Raw genomic sequence first — 9,349 nt, forward strand, 5'->3', positions numbered from 1 at the left:
GCTGAAGCCAACCACAATTAAACCGTGTTAGATGGTCAGTGCCACCCACCTGTAGATAATCACTGGCTCCTGGGGTGGTAATCAGTGTACAGAATAAAAGTGTTTTACAGCCAGGCCCTTCTCTGTCAGCTGGTGCTGTTTCATTACCACCTGCATTGTGGTGTGAACAGAAAAAATGGCATCCCTGTGACTCAGACTGATTGCTCGTGGTAACAGTCTGAATTGCCGCAGATACATGAGAGTCATCTCGTCAAACCCTTGCATTTTTCCCCTTTCTGTCCAACACAGATGCATTCTCAAAATCTAAAAAGACTGGAGACTCAAGGCACTGACTTATGGGGGGACTGCTTTTGTAGCAAACTGATAATTTTCCCTTTAAAGCTTTGTAAATAAACTTGGGCGTTGAATCATTTTACCTAAAGTCAAAGCACTTGGTGACAACACAATTCATTTGAGCTGTGTTACAGCAAGACAGAAGGCCTATATCTATTCACCATAGTTATCGGTTGTTATTGCTAAAGCAGGAAGTTAAAGAAAAAATAGGGAAAAAAGAAGGAAAAGAAATATGGCTCCTAATAAGATACGGACACCAACACCAACTTCAGCAACTCAAAGACTTTGGACTGAGCAACAGTCCAGTTCTTTTTCTCCTCAGCCTGGGTAAGACCCTTATGAGATCTCTGGTTCAGGTGTGGCTTGATATTAGGAATGCATCAGTTGTAGCTCCTTTCAAGAGCTCTGTGTGTCTAGCTCTTCATGCACTGACACAATCCTCAGCCCACTCCTTGTAAAGCTTCCCCAAGTTCTTGAATCAACCTTGCACGTCAGTCCTCTTAAGGCTGCAGTCATCCCTGTTGATTGTGCACCTTTTTCCTTCTGCACTTTTCGATTCCAGTCAACTTTCCATTAATATGCTTTGATACAGCACTCTGCGAACAGCCAGCCTTTTTAGCTGTGACCTTCTGTGGTGCTTTGTGGAGAGTGTTAACGACCTTCATCTGAACAACTGCAAAGTCTGCAGTCTTTCCTGTGATTGTGGTTGCATGTAGCGAATAAGACACTGTCTGAAAAGCAATATACTCAAAACACTAAATGAAATGTTCTAGTAATTTGAGATACAGGGTTTCTGATTGTCATGAGTTATAAACCATAAAAAGCTACATTAAAACAAAAGGGTGTGAATTATTTCACTGTGTGAATTTTACCTTTTTGAATTAAATCACCCAAATATTTTACTTTTTCACAATATTCAATTTTTTTAAGATGCACTAGTGTTTATGTCTGTGAACAAAGACACAAAGACTCCATTACGAGAGGCTGAGAAGCTTCATGAAGACCTCTTATGGATTCATCTTATCCATTATGTCAAATAGAACTAAAGTTATATGTGCAAGTGTGAGCTGTGTTACGATGGTGTGAGTGTGAGAGTAAGTGTTTCTTTGTTGTCGCATCAACAACAGTTGTCATCGGTTTAATCATCATGGTTAAAATCTAAAACAGTCATCTTTGTCATTTTTACCAACATAACAATTACAATCTCCATTAAAAAAAAATATTATGGAAAAAGCATTCATCCCATCACCGCCAACATCATGAGTTTGTCATCTTAGCCATCTTTAGCAGCAGCAGCAGCATCGAGCCACGGTTTGATAAATCAGGAGGTACATAACAGAACACTTTAGGCAGTCAGGTCAGTCACTGATAAACAAAATGAGGTATATTACACTCCACTCATTGCCACCGATCCACGACAGGTTAAATTTCATTTGCATTTGTAGCAGCACATTCTGTAAAACTCAGACATACGATAAATTGTCTCAATAAATTACATTTACATATATCAAAAGATTCAAAAATACTTTTCACATTGCCTTTCATCTAAATATGTCGACATGTATCCTTTTATGTTTCATTTTAGTCATCATTTATGAGAAACATTTAATGTGGGCAAGTGAGAACTTCAAGAAATCAGAATTAGAGGATAACAAAAAGGAAGCAGATTTGGAGTAACATTGATGAACAGAAGCGAATAAGGCAATTATTGATTCCAGTAATATAGTTGTCTATATGTCTGAAAAACTTAAAACTAACATATTATAGAATTTAAGGCATCAGCTGTCTTGGAGCGTCGTACAATGCATGATATAGTCAAGACAACTGTTTCTCCTTTGTAAAATCATGAATGCTTACACCCTACATAAAATAATCTTCACTTCTTTTGTTTCCTGTTCTGCTTTTAGAAAATTAATTACATCTCCTTATATTTGGCTCACTGGGCATCGTCAGTAATTTTGGCACTGAATTTTCACTCCCTATCTCACTGTCAGATGTACAGTTTGATGCATTTTGTTTTCATATGACAAAAAAATAAAAAATTAAAAAGTGCTGTAAACAAGTAGATATAACTGGTTTTCTATAGTCTTCTATAAAAGTCTTCTATAAAATCAAATTCACTATCTTTGGATGTTTGTTTAGATTTAATGGACCAAACCAACAAAATAAAACTATTATTTTTATCTCTTTACCAAGAAAAAAAATGAAATAACTTTTGTAGTATCAGTAGTTTATTTTGAATAACATTTTATCTGGCTTCATTCCATTCCAGCTGGACTGTGTAGGGTTAGTGGGATAGGTGGGTTAGAGTTAGGGTCCAACTGGTAGCCTGGTGTTGTTAGAGACTTGTTTGTTGCACGTCTCCATTAAATGAAGTTTATAAGGTCATAATCATTTCTATTTGGTGCCTTTCACCACCATTTGCCAAAGCTTTATACAAATATAAGTGGCACTGGATGATTTTTATCTGCCTTCTACTGCTTTCGGGTGATTATTTAAAAGAAAAACCTTTTTATCAGCAAAGACAACAATATGCTATATTTATAAATACAATTGAGTCCTTCCATTAGTCCTTGCATTAGTATCAATATCTAAGATCTGTGTTAGTAGCTTAGCTGCCCACTTATCTATTATCACTACTAGCTCTTACCTGTAGCTGACTTCCTGGCAAAGTAGTTGGCAAACCTGCTGCTGCAGGTTATCTAGGAAGAAAAAAAATACTAATAGGAATCACAGACTAGGATCATTTAGTTTTGCGGTCCAAGTTATTAATCCTAGCTTAGCTTAGCTAGGATTATCTTACCTTGTTTTGAGCATATTCAGTAATTCAGACTGATTTTAATAATATTATGTGGTAAAAGTGCTCTCAACTATTACCATTGCACATTTAGTTGGCCTTAGCTGTTCAGAGATTTTTCTTTTTTTTTACTTTACCCATTCAAACTGATTATTTCTGCATCCAGACGTGCTTTGCTATAATATTTTCTCATGTCTGTGTCTGTCATCTCTATTAAATCATCTCATCTTTTTGCCAAAAGACATGTCCCGTGCATTTTCCTTCCTGTATGTGTGAAAAAGCATCGAGCAGTCTCTACGGGTCACTTGTGACTGTGAGTACAAACCCAGGCAAGTACAGTTGATCATGCTTCACTTGACTTAACAACCTGAGGGCCACATGTCAGTCATGACAGCAAAGGAAGTCAGTTTGAAGGTTTTTTCTTTCTGCTAAAACTCTTCTTGGACAGATCAGTAAGTCCTTAAAATGGGTGCTAAAGCATAAACAATGCCAATACACATAAAAAAATATATATTTACATCCAGTGGTACTAATACAGCCAGATGATGTACTGAAAAATAAAAATACCCAAAGAATTTGCTTAATTCGGACTGGGCTATACCTGAGCCGCAGTGTGCACAGTCTGCTGTATGTTTTCATCTGCAATACAATTTGGGAACTTGTTCTTCTACTTTGTCAAGTTTTGGTTAGACTAGTCTTCAGTGCTACATACAGAATTAATGTATAAATTACTGCAAACACTTTGCACAGACTAAAACAGACATACAGCCCCCCTCCCCCCTTTTAAGATAAATTGTCAATGTCAGTAATGTCAAAACAAAAAGACACACTGCAAAATCTGTATATAATAAACTGTATCTCATATCTGACTGAAAGCTACCCTAAAATAATAAAACTTTTAGGTGGCCATTCATCCTGGGTAAGCACATCTGTCTCTCCAGGTGGACATGGAATCTGCTGCTCTTTATTGTCCTCACAGCAAGTTCACTGCACTGATTTGCTGTTCTGAGCACTCGGTATGAAAGCGCAGTGGTATTCCTGTACAGGGAGTTGACCTTGTCTGTTCTGTTTTCTTTCCTTTTTGTGTAGACCAAATTCAAGCAGACATGGACATGAACTACCAAAATATATTCCACTTCTTCATCGACAGTAAACTAGGTTCTTATTTCCCTGACAGTTGTCGGGTTAACCTTCCCATCGGGGCAATGCCGGTCACTCCACGGTGGGTATGCTGTTCACCTGGCTCTCGTGCCGGTGTCCGGACGCGTTCAAGGAGCTGCGCTTCAGCAGCTTGTTGATGATGTCAGTGCATGTCTTCTTGTACTGGTGTCGGAGGAGGGAGTACACAAATGGGTCGCAAGCTGCCTTGCTGTAAGCTAAGCACTTGGAGACAATTCCCCAGTGAGGGTTGATAGGCACCGCTGGAAATAACTCCACGATCCTGCAGGGAAGCATAAACAGAGGGTGGTGAGAGAGAGCGTGGTAGAAAGGCAAGTTAACATGCTGGAAAAGACATGCATGCCTTAAGCTTATTGTGCAGAAACAGAAATACATTTGCAACACAGTGTTCTATTTTCCCCCGTAGTAAGCAGGGAGTTACTTACAAAAATGTTCTGCTTCTGTATAAATACAGGGATCCCATTAAACACATATTTGTATAAAGTTATTTTTCTCATCCACCCACAAGATAAAATGTAGGTAGCTGTCAAATGACAGTACAAGATTTCCCCGCCTTTCTCTCATGAATGTGGATTTACAGTGTGGGGCTATATTAGATTTCATTTCAAATTTGCAGTCAGCAGTATTTAAAGCCAGAAAAGACAAAAGAAGAGTAAAACAGATAAGCAGTAATGAGTGTCTGGGAACAAAGTTTGAGTGTAACTGACAACCACATTAGACTGAAGACTGAACAGAAAATGTCAGACAGTGAATTCTTCCAGTCTGGTAAAAAAAAAAAAAAAAAAAAAAAAAAAACCCCACCAACTCATTACTGTATAATATAACATAAATATTTAATTTAATGCAGCTCTTAATAAGCTTTACAGTCTTGTGAGGTCTGCATCCCAAAGCAGTTCATGGCATTCCCAACTTGTTTTTGCTTTTAGACAAATTTGTGTGAAGTGTAAGTTATTAAACCATCATAAAGCTGTATAAAACCGCTGATTGTCTACACTTGCACTCTGTATGATTAGGCCATCCAAAATAGAGCTCTGTCAGCGTATTACCACAGGCCTTACATGGGCTACTAGCCATCCCTGTCATCTGTTCACACACACTTCACAGAACCAAAGAGTGTACGTTGGTCACAGCACCACACAAATGCAAAGGTGTTTTCTCACATGAGTTAACACAGAAGAAACTAGAACTCCATGAAGCAGAGGATCATGGGAAATCAGAAAATTTAACATGAAATGAATACCCCAAACTGAACCTCTTGGAAACTGGTTGAAGATGCAGCTAGTAGGTTTCATCCCATTATGTAGAAGTAAAGATGTTAGGGAAATGGTAGGCAGTGGTCTAAAGCAATTTTAAGCAGAGTCCATTTTTCAAAATCTTTGTTTATCGTACACACATACACAGTTAGCACAAGAGCTTTCAGCACATATTATCTCATGATGTAACATTACATAGACTACTGTAATTATATTTACAGTTAAATTGTTAGGAGGGCAAAACTGCTTTTTCAGGAGAAAGGAAATTCTCCAGAACTTATGGCTTAGGCGATATGAGAAAGTAATTTGGGGTCATACCTACTTTTGCAGCTCAGCTTTGTTAACCACTGAAAACACAATACATTAGGAGCACTTGTTGTGCACATAGAAGAACAGGTTACTGCCAAAGCCTACTGCATTTAACTCAGATCACGTCTACTTCTATTTTTTTCTACTGTGAGTTTTATTTACAGTAAGTTACTGGCATCCAGCTGCCATCTAGTTGCTGTAGATTTTACAGCAACCCCTTTACAGCAGGTTCTTTTGTCAAATCTCTTAATATAAAGATGAAATTTTGCACTTCAATCACAACAATCTTGATTGTTTGATTTAAATTCTGTTGTGGTGGTGGGTTCTCATTGTCCAAATGCTTGTGGGTCTGACTGTATTAAAGTAAATGTCTCACATGACAGCAAGCCGATGACTTATGTGTCTCACTCACTACAGGCCTTATTTGGTATCCTGTCTTTGTTTAGTGATTGATGTGAGTGGATTCTACCTGACAAACTGATATGCACCCCGCGAACTTGAAGAGAAAAAGTGCTAATGCAGCAGCAGCAACAGCAGAGCAGAGGCATATTACTTATCACAAGGTCAGCCAATCTCATCTTCCAGCTCTGGCCAGTGTGAGGAGGAAGCAGAGGGGAGAGAGAAAGGAAGCAGGAGGGGAGGGATATGGGTATCTGTGACTGGAGTGCAAGGAGGTATCCAAGGGTTGCATACTCTGCATGGTGGTCCAGCATGGATTCCCTCTGGTCACCCAGTCTCTCTACTACTCACCTCGTGATCACATAGGGAGCGAAGCAGAGCATGAAGGTGCCGATAAAGGTGCTGATCTTCCTCGTTGCTCTCTGTCGTCGCCTCTTCTGCTCCTCCAGACAACGCTGACGAACACTACAAGCACAGACACATAAAGAGGGATGCCCACAAAGTGGGTTAATATGAGACAACAGGGAGTGGGTGTCATGTAGGGGTAAAGCATGCGGAGATCCAGTATAGGGTGAGTTCAGGTAAATCAACTGGGTCAACTTAAAGGCTCAAAGTGGGGATCTCCCTTTTAAGAATTCCAGTTTAATCATTTTCTCTGTGCCTGTATTACATAGTGTGATACCTGAGTGCACCACAGCTGTGATGCCATGGTGACACATTGCTTTGGAGATTTCTTTTATGAAATAGAGGTCATCTGTGTGAGTAATAACAGGATTTATAATCTGCAGTAGGCTATTCAACCACATACACACACACACACACACTCAGAGATTGTATAGTATTTCCATGGGAGTTATTCTGCACGGAGACAGAATAAAGCAATCACCCCAGATGACATTTCAGTTATATTAGATTTTGAGCGAGGACTCAATTCATATGTGAGATTCGCTGTTTTAGATAGGATAATAAAAGAGGCTAAACCCTTTCTTCTACACTTTTCAAGCTTTACAAATATAAAGGTACCAGATTGCTATACCATATAACGTTATAGTTGCAGGATTGATAACTTAAAGTCGCTCACCTGGGATGTATATCCACTAGAAGCACCAAAGTTTGCATTGTAATAACGTCGATCCTCTTACAGTGAAACCTTGCTACTTTAAGTACTTTGAGGTATGTGACACATAATACTATGAAAGACAGAAGAAAGGTGAAAGAGTGGAAAAAGATGGTGAAGACGACAAACTGTGTCCGACTGCTCGCTCTGGGGTTGGACAGGGTGCAGGATGCGTAAAGCCGGTGGTATCCAACCCAGGAGAGACAGGCGGCCACCGTGGAGAAGAACATGGAGTGCGCCCACGTGTACCCGAGCACAAAAGCCGCGTCTTTGTGGCGCATTTTGGAGTGGTACCTCAGGGGGAACACTACCGCGATCCACCTGTCGATGCTCAGAGCTGCCATGCTCAGCATCGAGTTCGTGGACAGGAAAGTCTCCAAGAAGCCCACGATCTGGCAGAAGCTATCTCCCCCCGGCTGAGCTTTACTGACAAGTCCTACCAAAGTGAGCGGCATGTTGGAGACGGTCAGCAACAAGTTGCAGAAGGTGAGGTTGAGGTTGAACAGACCGGGGACTTGCTTGCGGATCTCCGGGTTATACAAAAAGCAAATCAGCACCAGGACGTTGGACAGCAGCGACACTATAATAATCACAACCACCAGCACCGAGAGAATTACCTCCGCAGTGTCCATCCTGTGGACACCCGAAACTCACTTCTCCCCAGTTTTTCTGCGCATATCCAGTCTTTATTTTGCAGCTGCAAAATTACACTAATCACCCATAACTGTGTCCATGCATCCCCGGATCTCTTCACCGGTGGAAATTCCCTTTTCTTTCAACTACATTGTTTCCTCTTCGGCAAAGATATTCAGGAGGATTCCGACATGATAAAAACCTATGTTTGTTAGTTAACGGACTAACTTCCTTCTTTCTCCCCACTCTAATCTACAGAAAACAAGCTCTCTTGCCAAAGCTGCTCTCTTCTGGCACTGCGTCTTGCAGTGGGGTTTTGTGTCCTGTGATGCGCTCCCGAGGCATCACCCCTCCGCACACACTGCACAGTGTGTGGGCTACTTGATCTCTCTCCTCTCTCCTCTTCTGGGTAAAAGTGGAAAAAAAAAAGAGCATTAGTTACAGCTAAAATGAGAAATTATTAAGCTCATTTAACGGGAAATGACAGATGTGGTCAAAATAAGCGTGCTTGTTTTGTTTTTGTTTTTTTTGTTTTTCAAAAATAGAAAAAATATATTATTTTGGACTATTGTAAATGTTAAACTCGCAAAAGCCATAAAACGGCTTTTTTCCCCATTTTAAACTCTCCTTCAGGACTTTTGTAAAAGGAGACTTGGAATTATCTTGACAATAAATACAAGATAGACAGCATAATCAAGGTGAAAGAAGAATATAAATACTACACTAAAGAGCATATAAGGTACACAATTAAGAGGCACGAATCTGACTTTTCACCAAATCACCTAAAATCCTTAAACCTGTCAAACTCATTAATAAAACAGAGATTAACATGAGTTCTCGTGCCTGATTCTGATCTCATTCTTCCAAATCACGATTGCATTCCAGCAGTACTGCTTCTTCATCTTTACTAATTAAGTCTGCATCATCACATTGATAAGGAGCAAAATCTTCTTTTTCCCTGAAAGCTGGATAACACCCCCACACTCTGCTGCCCCTCTGGACTTCAGTGTGGGGAGAATTTTTCCTCTGAAGCGTGGGATTCAGCGGAGTGTGCTGTGGCACGTGAGCCACTGAAGGCGCTGGAGCAGTGTGTGTGTGAGGTGGTGGTTGTGGTTTTCAGAAGGGGAGGGGGACGGGAGGGGGTACTGTGTGGGTGGAAGGAGTTATTGTTACCGTGCACACACACATACGTGATATTTGAGTGTGAGGATGTAATAAATGCAGTCTACCATGTCCTCTTTCTTTGGCTAAATGTGAACAGAAACAGGAGGAAAAGAGGACGATTTGTGTTGAAAGTGAGCCTCATTAAAGTCATATCCTATGAGGTAG

General features: G+C 40.1%; 1 protein-coding gene across 1 annotated transcript; it reads right to left on the reverse strand.

The window, feature by feature from the left end:
- Window positions 1–1,470: 1,470 nt before the first annotated feature.
- Window positions 1,471–8,418, reverse strand: LOC134633104 (G-protein coupled receptor 26-like). Its single transcript, XM_063481960.1, has 3 exons — window positions 7,352–8,418; window positions 6,622–6,735; window positions 1,471–4,571 (listed from the first exon to the last, which is right to left on the reverse strand). Exons 1-3 carry the CDS (start codon window positions 8,017–8,019, stop codon window positions 4,343–4,345), a joined length of 1,011 nt encoding a protein of 336 aa, XP_063338030.1. The 5' UTR covers window positions 8,020–8,418; the 3' UTR covers window positions 1,471–4,342.
- Window positions 8,419–9,349: the final 931 nt, after the last annotated feature.

The sequence above is a fragment of the Pelmatolapia mariae genome, linkage group LG8, assembly GCF_036321145.2.
Source record: "Pelmatolapia mariae isolate MD_Pm_ZW linkage group LG8, Pm_UMD_F_2, whole genome shotgun sequence".
Taxonomy (NCBI): domain Eukaryota; kingdom Metazoa; phylum Chordata; class Actinopteri; order Cichliformes; family Cichlidae; genus Pelmatolapia; species Pelmatolapia mariae.

What these genes read in the sequence shown, in the direction of transcription:
- LOC134633104 (XM_063481960.1), bottom strand. Translation starts at nt 8,019, where the DNA reads ATGGACACTGCGGAGGTAATTCTCTCGGTGCTGGTGGTTGTGATTATT. An exon ending in CTAGTGGATATACATCCCAG is followed by an intron (nt 6,736 to 7,351) that starts GTGAGCGACTTT and finishes CTGTGCTTGTAG; the next exon opens with TGTTCGTCAGCGTTGTCTGG. An exon ending in GCTCCCTATGTGATCACGAG is followed by an intron (nt 4,572 to 6,621) that starts GTGAGTAGTAGA and finishes GCTTCCCTGCAG; the next exon opens with GATCGTGGAGTTATTTCCAG.